This window comes from Pantherophis guttatus, chromosome 1 (genome assembly GCF_059756535.1).
Source record: "Pantherophis guttatus breed Tessera chromosome 1, ASM5975653v1, whole genome shotgun sequence".
Lineage (NCBI taxonomy): Eukaryota > Metazoa > Chordata > Lepidosauria > Squamata > Colubridae > Pantherophis > Pantherophis guttatus.
The window spans coordinates 288981219-288999990 of record NC_142063.1 but is presented as its reverse complement, the minus strand read 5'-3'; the positions used below and the strand labels follow the sequence as shown (position 1 = coordinate 288999990).

Genomic DNA, 18772 nt, shown 5'->3' with positions numbered 1-18772 from the left:
AATGACAAAATTTTAAAAACCTTTCAGTTGAAAAATGCATTATTTGCAATAATTTGTTTTTTTTTAAGTTCATGCATTCCCATCTTTCTTCTTGCTTAAGTATTGTGTGTGTGTGTATGTGTTGCAGAGGATTCTCTGATTAGCGGTTCTAACAATTAAATGGTTATTGCAAGCACAATACTTCCCAGAATGTTTGAATTCAGTTGTCTTGGATCATGCATTGGAAAATCCAAAAGGAAGACAATAGTTTCATGTAGCAGTGTGCACTGATTGGGTTCTTGTGTCAAAGTTATTTTGACACATGCACAGATGAGTAGTCAATGCTCATTGACAATATCACGATAAAAATGTTTTATACCACAGATGGGCTGAAATTTGTGCATTAAATAAATGAAAATGGATTGCACTGATTGGATTCTTCAATCAATCACACCAAAGCTGTCCAATGATCTGCAATCTTATGGATCTAACCCATGTTGTAATCACGCTGCTTTGGCCATGTACCTTAGCTTTCAATTGAAAAAAAGTGAAGCGATTTATCACATTGGCACTCTTAAAGGGAGCACATGCACAAGTAGGATTAATAGCTGCACAATTTCCAAATGTATCTAGCTGAACAATGCTCAGAATGCCTTCTCAGACCTTCATACTCAACCAATGCCTTCTCAGACCTTCATACTCAGCCAAGAGAAGATATTGTGGGGAGAGGAGCCAATATGTAAGAGAATATGATGGTCTGGGTTTTATGTGCAAATAATGTTTGGCTCGTCCAGTTTTCAAAATTCATAGGGGAACTAATCCGTCTTTCATCTACTGATGATTGAAAGCTTTCAGTGTGCCCTAGGAGCAAGACATTTTTCCATCCCTGTTTTAAACAATGCATTTTTAAAAATATACTACCCTACCATTTAGGCCTTGGCATTTATATTGCCAGATTCACATACAGAAAGAGTTGTGCTTCCACTGTAACACTTCTTTATTAGCCTACTAACCAATCTTTGTGTTAAGTACCATTTCCATTCATAAAAATCATACTTCATGTTCTGTTGCAAAACTCAAATAGAACAATATTGTGGGTTCTACAGTGTATAGTCTTGCCTCCATCTTTACTTGCTGGTTGCAAATGTTTCTCTGGTGTAGATAATACAACTTCACCAACTGAGATTCCACAGAGTTTGGAGAAGTTTGAACACATAGAAATGCATCTGATATATTGAAAATAGAAATATATATAAAAAAATAATTCTAAGAAAAAGCTTAGATTCTCTTGGAGATAGAAGATTTCAGATCCTAGGTCCACATGCAGCTCAGTATTTGAGGAGGAGTAAAAGCTATGCACTCTTCCAAAACTCAAAATAAGCTCCTTCAAGCACAATAGATGTGTGCATGCTATGAAAAGACATTAGGGAGTGATAAATGATTGGACATGTTATAGTAATTAGTATTAGACTTCTCTTATTGAGAGTATTATGTTGGCAAATCTATACTCAGCCACTTCCAGAAAAGATTGGCTTTGCTGTGCAAATACTTTTTAATTAATTTAGCAGAAACAGGAACTCGATTTTCCTTCCCCAGTATGATTAAATCCTGTTTTGGATTAAAATAACTCACTACTATCTTAATCCATACAACTCCAGAAAACAAATTGCACAATATGTTGGAAAGACATTAGCAATAGGAAAGACTGTCCTTAAGCTGAATCGGCACAGATAAATAGAAAACTTTTATATTATATAACTATTTTATGTTATATGTTTTGTTATAAAAAATGGTCTTGACATCCATAAAGCTACTGCACTACATGGGACAGTCCTTCGAGTGTCAAATAAATGTATTTCCCCCTTCTTCTATGGGTATTATTAAAGTTCACTATAGTTCAACACAAGAGGTTCCTGTTTCATAGGAAAAAGCAGCAGAAATGACCACATTATCAGGTAGGTTAAAACAATGTTCATTAAAAGGACTCTGTGGAGCATGGAAAGCTGAAAGTCCACACTGTCCATTCAGATGTAGATTTCAGGTTGTAGTTAGAAGTAAAAAAAAAAAAAAGACTGTACATCCATCTGTAATGTACTAAAAAGAAACATATACAGGTTATGGCTCAAAAGTGGATCCCAAGGCATATGAAATCTGGCGAGGAAGATTTCTAGCTTAACGATGATCTCCTTCTTCCTGGTTACTTTGGAAACTCAATTCAGTCAACAGGTAACATTCCCACTAAAGCCAGGCCTTTTTGAGAGTCTGTACACTTTGCCTCCTGTCCTTCCCTGTTCCTTTTGGCTTGCCACTTATATATTTTAGTCCTACCGGCTAAGCGGTCCAGAAATAAATAGATTTAAAAAAAAAAAATCAAGAAGAAAGGCTCTTTTAATGAAGAAAAACCAAACAAAAAGTGAAGGATCTGGGAAGCAAAGCCCTACGTATACTAGGGTTCAAGTTAATACTATATTAGCCCAAAGCTAAAAGACAGATGTTTGACAGCTTGAAATAGCATACTTGCTTCTTTAAGATAAAAAAAAAACCCCATTTAATTCTGACTAAAACCAGATATAATACAATGGTTATTTTATTTTTATAACATTTCTATTTCCTCATTTTCAAATGAAGAGCCTCTTTCACGTTTGCACTGACCTTGTGATGGCTACGCTACAAGACAAACTATGTCAAAAACACAGAAGAGGCAAAATTTTCTAAAACAACAGGGAGAGCAAAAGATTCGGTCCTGTCTCAGGATACAATATAACAGGACTGGGTTTAGCAGCTGGCTATTTCTGCTGCATTGGTAGGTTCAAATGGGGACCCGTGTAGTGGCATCATTAACCGAGACCACAATTGGGTGGACCATAGATTTCCTGAAATTACTCAGAGTCTGAAGACTTCATCTCATGGTGGAAGGATGTAGTCATGTTTCAGTGGATATAAACCAAGCTGGAAACCTATCACTTAACTGAACCACCCACCTTGTCAGAACAGAAGCAAAGAAACAGTAGCTCGTGAAGAAATGACAAGTGTGCATGCTGCTGCCATTCACAGATTTCTTGCCCTCCTTCTTCATTTTCTTTTCAGAAATTGTTTGTCTTATTTGTCTATTTCTTCTTTGTTCTCTTTTCCACCTGAGATATGTCTTCTTAAGACATATCATAACCCAATCTTTGCTACATAGACAAGAATTCGGTCTGCATAATAATATCCTGTATCGTCTTTAATTCTTCTCTTATGTATTTTGTGGCTGACAAAATATTTTGCCCATGTGAGTGGGTAGCAGAGGTGATATTCAGCAGGTTCTGACCAGTTCTGGAGAACCGGTAGCAGAAATTTTGAGTAGTTCAGAGAACCAGTAAATACCACCTCTGACTGGCCCCGCCCCAACAATTTTCTGTCTCCTGAGTCCCAGCTGATCGGGAAGAAATGGGGATTTTGCAGTAATCTTCCCCTGGAGTGGGTGGGAATGGAGATTTTACAATATCCTTTCCCTGCCACGCCCACCAAGCCATGCCACGCCCACCAAGCCATGGCCACAGAACCGGTAGTAATTTTTTTTGAATCCCACCACTGGTGGGTAGGTCTTTTTAGGGGAATGTTTGTTTGATGGATCGCCCAGACTAGCTCCCATCTCTTTTTTCCTTCCAAGATAAAAAAATATTCCTACCAAGAACAGCATGTAGGTACAGGAATGTATGAACCATTAAAGTGAACTGGTCATACTATCACATCATACTTCCCTTAAAAGAGAGGAAAATGCTAACAATTTTAGTCACCACTGAATTGTGGTGGGATTAAAATGGCTCGGGAAGAACTTTCAGGAAGAGAGAAAGTATGAGGTAGCCTAAAGTGATCAAAGGCCAGATCCATAGAAACTGAGCCCAATTAGGGTTGCCAGGCTATCATATTAATACTGCCACCTATGAAGAAAGACCTCTGAACTGTAAGCCTGAAGGAAAGAATTATCTTGTTTTTACTTTTCCGGGTACTTTTCTGGGTACTTCTCAGACTAAAAAAAGAATGTTCTGATGATTAAATCAATCTGGAATAAGTCAAATCTGGATAAGAGCCACACATCAAATGATACATAGCAAGAACAGCAGGACAGAGAACAGGTAGCTAATTCTGCTTATATGTACCTAATTATGATATGTGATGGTGCAGTTCAAAGGAATCATGCTACACTGAGAGACAATTAGGGGGTCTTCAAAATGGGACTGAAATTAAGTTTCCTGTATCACTTGCTAAGAAATTCACAGGTTATAAACAATAAGCAATTTAATAAGCAGTTAAAATCATAACTGGCCATCAGAAAAATCTAATAACCAAATAATAGTAATAGGATTTCCGTCTTTTTTTGACAAGCTGCTAACATAAAGGAGAAAAAAGGAATGGGATACTTACTTTGTTTAATGTAATGTTTATTGCACTAGCAAAGAAGGAAAGATTTGACATTGTCACACCTTATTTACATTATGACATATTCTTCAAACAATTTCATGCTGTTGTAACTTCTCTTTATCGGTTTCTTCCTCACCCTCGGGACTTATGGGCATAATGCCAACTTCTAGTCAGGAGCAAATAATACTCTATTCTCTAGGTTACATTAAAAGCTGGCTTTGGGGATATGAAGCACAGCAGTTCAGAAGGAAGTGTCCTGTTTGGATTGGGGTAATATGCTAGGAAGTTGGCATATGTTCCTGCTTTTCTTGGAACAAGAACAATACAGATCACACCAATAATTTATATACCAGATATTATTTGCTTTTAATCCTTTGTTACTCATCTGAAGCAGCCTACAACAGGTTCACTTGGATCGTTTGATTACATTGGCTAGTAGGATCACCACCACCTTCCCCGAGGAGTGGAGAAGGCTTAGATAAGGACATGAAAGCATAACATATTCAATCATAAAAGTAGAATTCATTTTGGTTGCTGAAATATGACAGCAGACCCCTTTTCAAAAACTCAGTGTATTAACTGAACTGCGTCACATATGTGTGTTTGATGAAATCAAAGTTTTAGCTCAATAACCTATGACAGGTGTTCTGAAACTCTGCAATATTGTCATTCCCCTCAAAATCAGTAAAACTAGATTTCACTAGAATTAGGGTTGGGCAAGAAATAAATGTACAACTTATTTTTTAACAATTACATACTGGTCTGCATGTTAGGTAAAACAATGACAGAACCATACACTTTTTAAAATAAAAATGTTTCATTGGAAATAAGTATTTTACTTCCTATAAGTGCCATAGCTGGCTTTTGTTAGCTAGCAAGACAGCTTTGTGAGAGGAATCACCACTGAATACTGGATCTGAGTTGGCCTAATCTCTTCAGATCATTGAGATTGTCCATGTGACTTTGGACAGCTGCTCCTCATGAATAGACCATGGAAACTGTTGTTTTCATAGTCATTTTATGATTGAAGTGGTTGTGAGTTGGGATTTATATCAAGTTCAAACTTGCAAAACCGCCTTTAAGGACATTATGCTTGAGCAAGCCTTATATTTTAATCACTTTTATTTATTTTTTAAAAAAAGTATATTGGAGAGTTTAAGATATTGGAGATATTCATCAGGTGAGTTCCCTTCTCCTTAAAAGATAATGGTGTAAATTTGATATTGAAAGTTTTAAGAATATATATATTTTTGAATATGTAGCAAAAGGGTGCTTAGTATATGGATTTTTGAAAGTTAATAATGGATTGAGGATCAAGCGGGATTTGGAATTACAGCTTTGAAATATTTAGGAGACACTTTTTCATAGGCAAATGGAGACTGTTTTCACTTTGATCTGTTCCAATTTGGAAGTCCCACAATTCAGTTCAAGGCTGAGTCCAAAGCATGACCGACCACTCTCAGTGACTAAGAATTACTGAGACTTAGAAATAGACAAGGAGAATGAAAAAATGTCTTGAAAGGGGTTGTTTGTAGAACTGAAAGTCCAGCTTTATTCATTCCGCTGCTTGGTGAAAATGACTATTTGCCTGAAATACTGATTTAAAAAAATAAAAAATAAAAGTATGTCTTACCTTATCCCTTGCATCATTCAGAAGGTCTTCCAGCTCAGAAAAACTAAAACTGGCTACTGTGATAAAGTCGCTCATGATGGGGATGAATTTATCACCTGGTTCCCGCATACGCCTCTGCTGATAATCTAGCTCCTAAGGAAAGAAAAAGATTGGAACAGCTAATTGGTAGCTAGCAAGACAGACAATAATATAAAAAGACAACACTTAAACTTCGGAAGAAACACTGAAAAATGGCGACTGAACCCATGTAAAAATAATTCCCATATCCAAATCAAGTCAGTTTGGTTTAACTAGAATTACTGAAAACCACAATTGGTTAAGTTCACACATCACACCAAACCAGAAGTGGATGACCACTTTTTTTTTTTGCCTCAAAAGCTGCAAGAGGCATGTCCTGAGACCAGTGGTGGGTTTCAATTTTTTTTACTACCGGTTCTGTGGGTGTGGCATGGTTTGGTAGGCATGGCTTGGTGGGTGTGGCAGGGGAAGGATACTGTAAAATCTCTATTCCCACCCCACTCCAGGGGAAGGTTACTGCAAAATCCCCATTTCTTCCTGATCAACTGGGAATTGGGAAGCAAAGAATAGATGGGGGCAGGGCCATTCAGAATTTATACTACCAGTTCTCCGAACTACTCAAAATTTCTGCTACCGGTTCTCCAGAACTGGTCAGAACCTGCTGAAACCCACCTCTGCCTGAGACACAATGATGTTATCAAATGGCAGGATTAAACATTCTTAGTCCTTTACAAAGATTTCCAGACAGTTTTAAAGACCATAATGATTGTGTTCTGTACATTAGAATTTTAATACATCCATTTCAACTTGTAGTTTTGTATTTGTAACCAAAAAATATTTGCATCTCTGAAGATTAGCCATCTTGCCACTACAAATTTTCAGTTTCTAGCAAGCTTTGGGTTGCCTGTACTTGCAAGTAAACCATTTTGTGATTTGCAATCCATATGGAATGAGTTTACACGAAACATTAAGCTAAAATTAAGCAAATCACATCATGATTTAGGATGATGTATGACGGCAATGAAAAAGGGAAGAAAATAAGGGTCATCTGGGAAGACTCAAATTAAGAGCGACCAGAATATCACCAAAAAAAACTACCAACAGCTTGAGAACATTACATTATAGCTACGATTATAAGGTAATAGCAAATCCTAATCTATTCTCTACTAACAATCAATTGCAAAACAATCAGAATTAAAAAAGAGCTGGAAAGGACCTTGAAGGTCTTCTAGTCCAACCACATCCTCAAGCAGGAGACTCTATAGTATATCAGATAGGTGGCTGTCCAGTCTCTTCTTAAAAACCTCCAGTGATGAAGCACCCACAACTTCTGAAGGCAAGCAGCTCCACTGGTTAATTGTTGTCACTGTTAGGAAGCTTCTCCTTAATTCCAAGTTGCTTCTCTCCTTGATTAGTTTCCATCCAGTGTTTCTTGTCTTGCCTCTTGGTGCTTTGGAAAAAAAGTTGACCCTCTCTTTGTGGCAGCCCTTCAGGATTATTGCTATCATATCACCCCTAGTCCTTCTTTTCTCTAGGCTAGCATACCCAATTACTGCCATTGTTCTTCCATGTTTTCGTCTCCAGGCTTTTAATCATCTTAGTTGCTCCAGAAGGCTTGCTACCACGTAATATACTGTAGTTATATTTTTCTTTCCAATTTTGACAACATAGAAGATCCTATCCTACTATGATTCAGGATGTCTGAACATTTCTAAAAAAAAAAAACCCTTGCAAATATTTTGAATGACCTCAGGAGGTCAGTCGAGGACAATTTCAAACAGAGTTGTTATCCCTTCTTTGCAAGACTGTTGCTTCCTAGCAGAGTTTACCACTTAAATTTACCCACTTAAATTCTAACCTCTGCATAGCTTTCACTTACTTAGAACAGTACATTAATTTTCTACCACCACCATCCCGACAAATTACAATAATAACTCATTAGATTTTGGTTAAACTTTCTTATTTTGAGATTACATTTGCTGCTCTTGTCACATCCCCCCCCCCAAATGAAGGTTTCAAGAAAATCTTTTTGCCAGAGGACTCTGCTGGAAGTCTGGAAATTGATCTCATGATTCAAATTTGACGCAATGGTAGTTTAGGACTGCAAATTAAGGAGAACCGAGTTGAATCTCACTTGATGTGATCCATACCATGCAATTTTATTTACCCCACAAGGTTTTAAGGTGATCTCTTTGTGTATCATCCTAGAGAAAAATGGATTTATAAGAAAGCATTAAGAATCTGATTTCATGAAGAATGAAGTGAAGAATCTGATTATATGTAAGGCAGGAAATCCAGAAAATTGTAGAATTAGATAAAGTTGCCTTATTCCTTTAACAACTCAGTCCATCTAATTCATTATTGCCTACTTTGACTAACAATGAGTATTAAAACACATGCCTATCTCACTTCTAACAAATCCTGGAGCTTGACTTTGGATCCATTAGCACATCTTTATCAAAGCAACAGGACTTCCTTCCCCAACACTACAATTGTATTTTGTTTGGCATTTATTATGCATTTCTTCTTTTTACCTACTCCCCTGTTCTTTTCCTCTAAACTGAGGTAGCAAACTCCTTTGATAAGGCATTAACACTAATGGCTTTGTTACAATAATGGCTTATTTACTGTTCTCTGTTTTAACTGGAATAAGCACTTTTGGAGAGCATTGGTTAGGATGTTCTTTATTTTATCCTTTGCCTGGAGGAAAAGCTTAGAAACCAACACTGCATTGCTATAGACAGCGCCCAACTTAAGACATGTGTTTAAAAATCCTACTTTCTACTGTTTGTCTGAACGGTTTTACAGTGAAGTCAATCCCATAAAAGTTACAAATGCCATTGGCAGGAGAGCTGATGCCTTGGCAGCAATCCTCATAAAGAGAAGTGAGGGTTTACAGATTTCCATTTTGATTTACTTTGCTTTGCTGGCTGTAGTCTGCGAAGTTTCTCAAAGCTAGGCTCACATCTCATTTTCAAATGGTGCTGCCAGCCCTGGGAAGCGACGGATTACAAAGTGCCTCTGTGAGCAGCTGACTGTAAACCTATTTTTAGTCTGATGTTTGTAAGAAGGGGCCTTGAAGAACCCTCTCCACTGTCAGTGCCAGGACTGTGGTGAGAACATGTTGGAATGCAGTCAACAGTTGCGCCTTTTTTTCCCTTTTTCCTGTCGTCTCCTCCCAACAACGGCCTTCTATTGTTGTTACAGTGCTACGTTTTTACATACCTCCAAAAGAGTGAAATGAATGAGCTACACTGGAAGATGTTAGCTGCCAAGTTTTATAATAATCATAAAGTGACATGGGAGGGAAAAGAAGTGGTACATGAATGGGATAAAATGCTTGGCTAAGAAGAAGAAAAAGGAGAAGGTACCTCAAGGACACTGGCTAAGTTGAGAATAAGCGGTTTGCCATTCAAGAATTGCATATTGCTATCTCTTGCTTTTATGAAATAGCCATCACGGAGTTGCTGGGACACAAAGATCTTTCTTATTAAATTAAAAATTCTGCCTGTTCTGGAAGATGGGCCTAACAAAGAGAATTTGTCAAGCTGTACACCTAGTGTTTGAGAACTACCGTCTCAGGATTAGCAAACAAACTGACCACCTGTTTGCCACTGCTTGACTTCCTATAATATTTGGCTTTAAAATGCATATTAAAAACACACATTGAGAAGCATTTAATGAATTGGAGGTACTTTTTAATATCTGCTAGAATTGGTTCCCCCCCCCATATTGGAAGGAGTGATGCCTGCATCTCCCATGCAAATACCTTTTGTGGGGGTTTATGAGTCAAGGGTGTGTAGTATGAAGAGCAACAAGAAGGCAAAGGGTATTATTTAAACTTGGCAGTAGAATTTGGAATGAATTCCAAAATCTACTCTGAACGTAAATTAAAAAGAAGTTTGAATCTAACAGGACTAAAGATGCTTGGAAATAAATCCCTGATCTGTGATACTGTAAGGTTTATTATCCTTCAAGAGAACCAAGGAATTGATGCCATTTCCAGTGTACTTGCAGATAGACATTTTAAACCTTATTGTTCAACAAAGAGGTCTTTAGCCATTTTTTTTTTGCAAGTGACGACTAATCTAAGTGAAAGGTCAGTCCTCTCATCTAGCCTAGTCCTCAATTATATGATCAAAAAAAACTGCCAAATATCTCTTTGTCTAACAGTAAGGATTAAAATGCTATTTGTAGATAAACAGAGTAGCAGCAAATATAAATGATTTAATTCAATATAACTGTTCCCATATACCCATTGTTCCTAAATAACCTTACAAGGGGAGCATGGTATTTATAGCTCCAAGAAAAAAGTGTTATTCTGTTCTTTGAATATATCCTATGTCTGCTAATACAGAGCACCATCAATGGCTTCTTCACCCATTATATGGTAACTAATATAGTTTACAATCCTGTGTTAGACTCATTCCTTGCAAATGAAACATGCAGTAAACATTGACTAAATGTTGGCATTAACATTTCATTGTTCTAACTCCAAAGAACTGCATCTTAAGGAAATTACTGAAAAATGATATTTGCAGTCAAGTAATTCAGTAAGAGAAAATGGATGAAATGATAAATCTCTAAAATGCTCTCAACCAGTTGCAAATATTTAATCTTAAGAAGCTGTTCGATATTGTAAACTAATCCAGCAGTCTCAAGTCACAGGCAAGAAGCATGACTAAAGGAAGGCCACACAGAAGGCCCATGACAGATAAAATGAGAAAGAAGATGTTACTGGCTGTAACTCCCAATCCTAGTTCATGCATTTGCAATACCCTGAAGAATCTTGTATGACTAAGTCTTTCTGTTTGCAAAAGCTGGCTGGCTCCTTTCCTTATGAGTTCAGTGTGATCCCACAGAAATTACCCCAGAGCCTGTGCAACTAATCCAGAAAATAGAAAGACTATTCAAAGCCTGAACTACTCCCTAAAAGAAAAGGTTGCACTGTTCCAAACCCTTATTTTAAAAACAAATTACAATGGAATTTTTTTTCTACACAACTGTATGGAAGAAATAGAGAAAAGCCAGAAATGGTGTGAAATGCCATGGCTCATTCATAAAATAGCATTTGCCTACAGAAAGGGAGACAAAAATGCCAGCCGTATCTGGACTGATCTTACATAGCTCCCTACAATCTATGCATCTACATCACATATAAGGTTCTGTTAGGACATTAAAAGAGCAAAATGCCTGCTATGAAGGAAAAAGAAAGCTTAAAGGCTTTGAGTAGTAGGCAGTTGTGTTTACTTCTTAATGTAATAACAGGTTTAAAACTATATGATAACCTTCCCCCATTGGGGGGGCCCTCTAAGTGTGTTGGACTTCAGTCATTCTAGTACCTCAGTAATTCTGGGGAATAAAAGATCAATACATCTGAAGAGCACTGGCTTGGGGAAGGCTGTACAGCAAGGTCGCTATCTCCTTTCAGACTTGCTCTGACTGCTCTCTCCCTACTTGGCAATCATTCTGGCAGGTAATAAATGCCTTAATACTTAGGCTACACCCCGCCTGTGTAAACCTGTCCACAGAGACCACATCTAACACCTGCTCAGAGACTAAAAGTCTCTGAGAGAAGAAAAAAGTATTCAACGTTTGGATTAGCACTGTTGATCAAATTGCCGTTCCCCTGCTCACAGCCCCAGATCAAACAAATTTCCCTGCACATCTGTTAATATCATCACATCAGCTTTCGCAAGAGATCTAGGGGTGAAGGGTAGGGAATGGTCTCAGAGAAACAGGCTTTGCTTGACAAGGAAGAAAAGCTCCTTCTTCTCTCACCAAAACACCCTCTGCTCCAGATCCCTGGTGGGACATTTTTAAAGTAGTGTGTTTAGAAACTATGACATACTTACAGCTTCAACAGCTTTCAACCCAGTCTTTACGTTATTAACTTCTTTCTCCAACTCCACTAGGCTGCAAGGAGACACAGAGAGAGTGGTTTAAAGCAAAAGTGCAATTCTACAAGGATGGTAGAGGAACTGCTCAAAGTAGAGACAACTATCTATCCTTTCAGTATCATATTTGCCCCCCAACACCAGCTCCCCCCCCCAGCAGATACTAGAACAGAAAGAGATGTCCATTCTGCTGTTCACTGGCTTTTAAGAGCACACTTAGATTCTTCAAAAGTATGAGATTTGGCCTGAGAAAGCTGCAACAAAGAGCTACCAAAACTCTGACCACAACTAAGTCTTTTCATCTGGCCAGTTTAAATGAAGTACAGCAGTTCTTGTTTGCTTTTACTTGGTGTTATTTGGTTGATTCCATGTTGATTAATTTCTAAAAATAAAAATAACTATGTTGCCAGTCACTCTAAGCACCTATTGTGGAAAGGCATGGTAGAAATGTTATTAATTGCTAATGACAAAAAGAAGATAGCTCCAGGAGACCCATCTGACTGAGATAATAAATACTCCTTATACCAACAACTATTTTTAGGGCTATGCATGCTCTGAAAATGATTTGAAAGTGATGTTTCCAAATGCAAAGGATAGGAACAGCATTTCTTTAAAACAGCTGTACATTTTTAGCCTTCTGCACGAGTCTAAAAAGATACAGTTGCTTTAATGGGCATTTCATTAAAGTTGCTGCCTGCTTATTCGTTTTTTTTTTTTTTTTAAAGCATGCTGTCAGTAACATTCAACCATGTCTGGATTGAGACCAGACAGCAAATACTTTCATCAGCTTTACAGTTTCCCTACTGTTTCTAGACTCTGCTTCAAGTATTTTTTTAATCTTTAATTTCTTCCAATTATGTTAAAATCAACATAATCAAGTATCCCATTTAAGACACATAACTGATCAAAATAGGCTAGATTGGTTAGACTTTGAGGGCAGATTTCAACGTGCAAAAGTTTGTTCTGGAGAATGAATGGAAGTTACACTGAATCTTAGAATGAAAGCCCTGGGGAGAAATTTCCTGACAGAACGATTGATCAGTCAAAAGACTTGCCTTCAGAAATTGTGGGTGCTCCAACACTAGAGGTTTTTAAGAAGAGATTGGACAACCACTTGTCTAAAATAAAATGGTATTGGGTCTCCTGCTTGAGCAGGGAGTTGGACTAGAAGAAATACAAGGTCCCTTCCAACTCTGTTATTCTATTAAACTTCTCCTCTTTAAAAAGTCCAGCACTGTTGTTAGTATATGTTAGAATTTTGAATAGAAAAAATAAGTGGATAAAATAAGAATAGAAGATACTGTTGGCCATCCTATAAACTTCAGGAAATTAATAAAACAACCTTCAGTACCTATTATAGATATTTTTCCCTAGACAAATACTACTTGGAGTTAATACTGGCTACTTTTTGGTATGCCCCACTTCCCCCACCCCCAGACTTGTAATAGGAATTGTGGTAGAAATGTTTTTTATCCATAATGTACCTATCTGCCTACTGGATCTTAACATATTTTTGTGATAGGTGAAAACCTTTTGATATTTTTCCTGATTTAATTATACTGTATCTAGGTTATATTATGCTGCTTCTTTGTGCTTGCTAACTTAATACATTTTGATCAATAAATCTTTTTCTAGAAGTGGAAAGATTACACATTAGCATATAAAATGAAATCAAATTAATGCTTTGAATATGAACATTGTATATCGGATACCCAACTGATGCATTAGCTAAAACCAGAGCTGTGTATGAAATAAGATCAATTCAAAACATTAACATGCTTCAAAGCAAGGCAATCAGCAAATAGTACAGTTCTCTTAATGTTCTTTAGTCCTTCTGAAAGCACTAGGATTTATTGACTTTCAAATCTCTAACATTTACTTTCAGATACAATTGTATAGAGCCACACTGTGAATCAAATAATATCTTTAAGTGAAAAAGGATTATTGGAATAGGAATTTACAAAATGTAAGGTATCCTTTACTGATGTAACTGATTGCTGTTTTACTTTTATATATATATAAAAAAAAATTCCTGACTTTCAGATTTATCAATGGTCATATATTTTGTTTTCTACAGAATCCAAGTGATCAAAAGTTACTAAAGTTATTGTGGGAATGCTCTGATATTATCATAAGGCTTTGGTTCTTCTTTGTTTCACAATTCTGCTATATTTTGAGCATTAAAAACTACACAACATATTTAAAAGATATTGAGATGGATATGCAATTTTGATATTATTTACATGACACTATGGGATATTCTCACATTTTTAAAAAATCAAGTAAAATATGCTCTCTTTATTTGCAATGCATGGGCTACCAAGAATATTAATACTTATTACATATTTAACTATTCAATGTTGATCTATGAATTAATGTATTGCCAATCAAATTGTTATGGCCCATCTCATCCTAGGCACTTGTGTTAGATCATTGCCTGCTTAGAACAACATACTCTGAAATAGAACATTTATTCTCAGTAATACTCAAGAATATTATTCAACATTAATTGAGTGAATTATAGAAGTATTCACTGATTAAAAGTTGAAGACTCTTGTGGTCAGATCTCCAGCGCTTCAATCTGAGAAAGATTTTCTAAAGTCCATTATAATTCCGACTGATAACTATGATATCTGCTTCTGTATGCCCCCTTTACAAAGAATGCTGATCTACAGACCATAAACACATCTCAACATAACCACCCACTGTTACTTTAGCAGCAGCACCACTTTATTTATTTATAAAATATCAGTTTCATATCTGATATGTTCTCATTATACACCGCTTAGAGTCGCTCTGTGAGTGAGATGGCTGGTCAAATTTAGGGTCAACCTATATCTCACAGAATAATTCTTGGCAGCGTGCAATGAGACCATATCAGCTATTAAGCTGGTAAGAACAGATAATACACTTGATTTTAGCCAAATGGCAAGAAATGATACTTACTTGACTTTTGCTGCTTCTGGAAGATGTTGCAGTTCAGACTGTACGTCAAGCACATCTAGGTAATTCTTTTCAAAGATCATTATTAAGTAATGTAATAAGGTAATATTCCTAAGGGAAATGGGTATGAAAGAGACAGGAAACAAAATCAGGGTAAGGGTAATTATATCTGAAAACCTTAAAATGAAATCAAATTCTTAGTCTAACATCCATATTTTTAATATAAAATTGATGTAATAGCTACTTCCTCAGGCTTTTGGGTCAGGCCGAGTAGAGACCTCAATCTGAGGAGCTACAGTATATTTTAACTCTGCTTGCCATTTTATTGTTTTGATAGGGTTTAATGGTAAGTATTGTTTCTTTCTTGGTTTGATTTCTCTTCCCTTTTTGTACACCACCCGAGTCACTTTATCTGACCAGGCAGCCATGTAAATGCTTTTATTCATTTAATATTTCATATCTTTTGTGCTAAAAAGTAAGAGTGAAGAATGTTTTGTCTTCAAATGTGATGTGTATGATGACTGCCAGCACCCTTGACATTCTGGGAGCTGCATTGCAACAACATCTGGTGGACTAGATGTTCCCACCTCTGCCCTGAAGTCTCAAGTGATTATTTGCAAATGACTCAACAACAGAAGCAACACTGTACAAAGTACAGAGGTCTCCCAGCAAAACACCCCAAGCCTCCAAGAAGACTTATTCAAAGGCTATATTGTTTTGTTTGTGCATCTAATTCCCAAACGAAGAGTCTTGCATTTGTTCAGGTCCCTGATACGTTTTTAATTTGGGGATGGAAGTTCCTATCTTCTGAACCCCGTTCCCCGGCTGTGAAAGTGGAACAATTTGGAAGAGCAGGAAAGGGGTGCTGACAATTTGGCTTAGAAAAATTATCATTCCTAATAGCCTTCTAGAGAAGCTGATTTCCTTTGTTCTTTTAAAGTAACCATTTTTGTACTGCAAAAAAAAAAAAAAAACCCCAATAAGTTCACTCCTAGTGATATGGAAGGATGGCACATAGATTTATGGATGCTCTCAAAATAAAAAACAAAACATTTCTTGTGTCAAGTGTCATTGGATAGAAGGCACTGTAAAACAGCTACAGAGATCATGAACTGTCACTAGTTTGGTGTAGCAGCAAAGACAGTTTCGAAAGAAATTTCTGGCTATTTATACAAAGAAAAATACCAGTACTCTGCCTCTTAGATTTGAAATATTTTACCATCCCCTGAAGATGAATTGGGTTTTTTTTAAAAAAAATTCCGAGTGTGCTAAAAAAATTCAGCTTGAAATTGTCTGCATACCATTAAATAATTTTATCCTTGCAGAGATTTTTTTTTTCAGTTTTAAAAACATTGCTGTCTTTTAATTCTACCTAGAGTAACTATTGTTATTTTCAAGACTAGCAGAAATATCCTTTTGGTACAAAGCTGTTTTCTCTGTTTCAAGCTTGCACCAAAATTAATTATATGGACTGTAACCACTTTTAATGTAAAATCTTTTTCAGATATGCATACTCAGATATGATGTACAAAATTAATAAGATGTATTTTAATTGTCTTTTGTATTATGAAAACTCCCTTGAAACTTTTTTTTTTTTTTACTGAAGTACAGTATTGAAGATTTATCATTAGTAAGTGAACCTACTTATCTATGCTAGATTTGGTGTCCGCAATCTTATTCAGGCTGGAAACCTTAAAGCCATATGCATTTCCTCTTTGTCCCTTGTTCATGTAATTGCCAAAGGCCAACACGACCTCCAAAAGCTGCTTCAGGCGCTTGCTGCGGATGAGCTCTCTGGAAGCCAGGAGAATAGCTGAAAAAGACAAGAAGGGCCCTTAGATTGACATACTGGACTGATGATAGTTGAAAGGGGGAATGTAAGGGAGGGATCTCCCTAACAATGCATACTACATTTTTCTAAAGCCAAAGCTCCTCTCTCACTTTTCAACACAGGAAGTGCAATACTGATCGTGGAAATAGACCACTGAGTGTGTTTCTTTGGGTGGTTCTAATTCTGCAGAAAGGCTTTTGGAAGACACAGTAAAAAAAATCACTAAAGAGATTTTGCATTGCATATCAGAATGCATACAGCAAAAGTGGGTAACCTGCCTGTTCCATCCTCAACCCTCTCGCTGCTCTTAGGAAATGAGATTGTCAGGGTTAAGGAAGGATTGTGACAAGTTTTTTTCTGCAATAATCTTGATGCACCCCCAGGACTGATAAGCGCCATCCAACCCACCAAGAAACTGGGATCCTGCCAAAGAGCTAGCCATCTCAGACTGTTCAATTCATAACCCAAACTACAGTGGCATCAATTTTCTTCTGCTTAAGCTTGCACAGAATGCTTCAGCACACAGTGTTCCTTGGGCAGGATGACACCTTCTGATACCTGAAATATGTTACTGTTTGTAAAGAATATAACTTACCTTCCACTTTTGGCTTAGCTTCAGCAAGCCTCTCTGGAAACTTCTTCTTAAAGAATAATGCTTGAAGTCTTTGTTGGTAGTGGTCAATCCTAGAAAGAAAGCAGCAAGAGATCTGAGCTGCATTTCAATAAGTCTTTCAGCAAAACAGAATACCTGTAAGACCAATCGATTTTTATTCAAAGTCCATCTTATTACTAGAACAGAAATCCCTAAATATGAAAAATTCTATCAGCTGCTTTGCCTAGAGACAATGTCTAGCAGACAAGGATCAATTCTGAATCTCATAACAATCATGCATTTTTATTCCCCTAAAGAAGATATTATGACCCAAAACACAGAGGAAAAAGAGGAGGAAGAAGTTTCCAGTTCAATGAAAGTTAATATTTTCCCAGTACATTTCCAGTATTTTACACAAGGGTCACCCTTAGGCATCACTAACTTGATCTCAAGCTTCTAATTCCACTGCACAACATAGCAATTCACACAAGGACAGAGCCTGTTACTCAAATGCATGATAATATTTTATATAATTTACATAGGAAAAGCAGGTGATTGAATTTCATTGACAAACACAGCTATGTAGTCAATAAGAATTTCTAAACTACAATTATACTATTTGAAATATTGCATTGTATCAGCAGTCCCATCTTGGTTTTCTCAATTTATTAGATTTAATTTTCATAATTGTGTGTTAGCAAGGTCATAATGTCTAGGAATTATGAGGGCTACATTCGTCTATAAAAAGGTAAAGTCCCTGCAGATTTTATTCTGCTAGTCATTGCTGACTATAGGGGGTAGTGCTCATCTTCATTTCAAGGCCACTGAGCCACCGTCGTCCAAAGACATTTCCGCAGTCATGTGGCCAGCATGACATCACTGATTGCTGTTACTTTCCCACCTAAGTGGTACCTATTTATCTACTTGCATTTGCATGCTTTTGAACTGCTAGGTGGGCAGGAGCTGGGGTGAAGACAGGAGTTCACCCTGTTGCGTGGCACTCAGGTTTTCCAGCTTACAAACCCAGTATCTTAAACCACTCAATCACCAGATCACCCCCATATTTTTCTATAGAGAGTGTTAATGTACATTACAATATTCACTCCCTTTCTCTCTCATTCTCCATCACATGCAAACAGACCTAATAATATACATATATGCACCTGCTCATTTCATAGAGGAAACGATCTGCTCGCGCCATGCGATCAATTTCATGCTTATGCTCTTCCAACAGGTCAATATCACTCTTCTCTGGAACAAACTTCAGTAGCTGGAACATCAAAAGTGTTTTTTTTTAAACAACAACAATACAGACAACATGAAGCAGCCAACCAGACAGGGGGGAGGTTGACAGCATGAAAATGAACTAATAGACTGGTACTGAAAATGCTGCCCTACATCCTGCTATAATAGTATTTTTTGAAACAATTAAAGTGATCTTCCTGAAACGTTTGCTCACTTCCAGCTACTATTTG

The 18772-nt window shown here is 37.0% G+C and overlaps 1 protein-coding gene and 1 pseudogene across 6 annotated transcripts in view; both read right to left on the bottom strand.

Annotated features, from left to right (window-relative positions):
- The window catches only part of DAAM2 (dishevelled associated activator of morphogenesis 2), a 210778-nt gene that overhangs the window by 6581 nt on the left and 185425 nt on the right, over nt 1-18772 (bottom strand). For all 6 annotated transcript variants that reach the window (XM_034428014.3, XM_087883100.1, XM_034428012.3 and 3 more), the window contains 6 exons: nt 18461-18567; nt 17301-17389; nt 16519-16687; nt 14878-14985; nt 11890-11950; nt 6017-6148 (listed from right to left, as the gene is read on the bottom strand). In XM_034428014.3, coding sequence (XP_034283905.2) covers nt 6017-6148; nt 11890-11950; nt 14878-14985; nt 16519-16687; nt 17301-17389; nt 18461-18567 — 666 coding nt within the window. The remainder of the gene's footprint in view (nt 1-6016; nt 6149-11889; nt 11951-14877; nt 14986-16518; nt 16688-17300; nt 17390-18460; nt 18568-18772) is intronic.
- Nucleotides 14753-14871, bottom strand: LOC117672134 (U2 spliceosomal RNA; annotated as a pseudogene).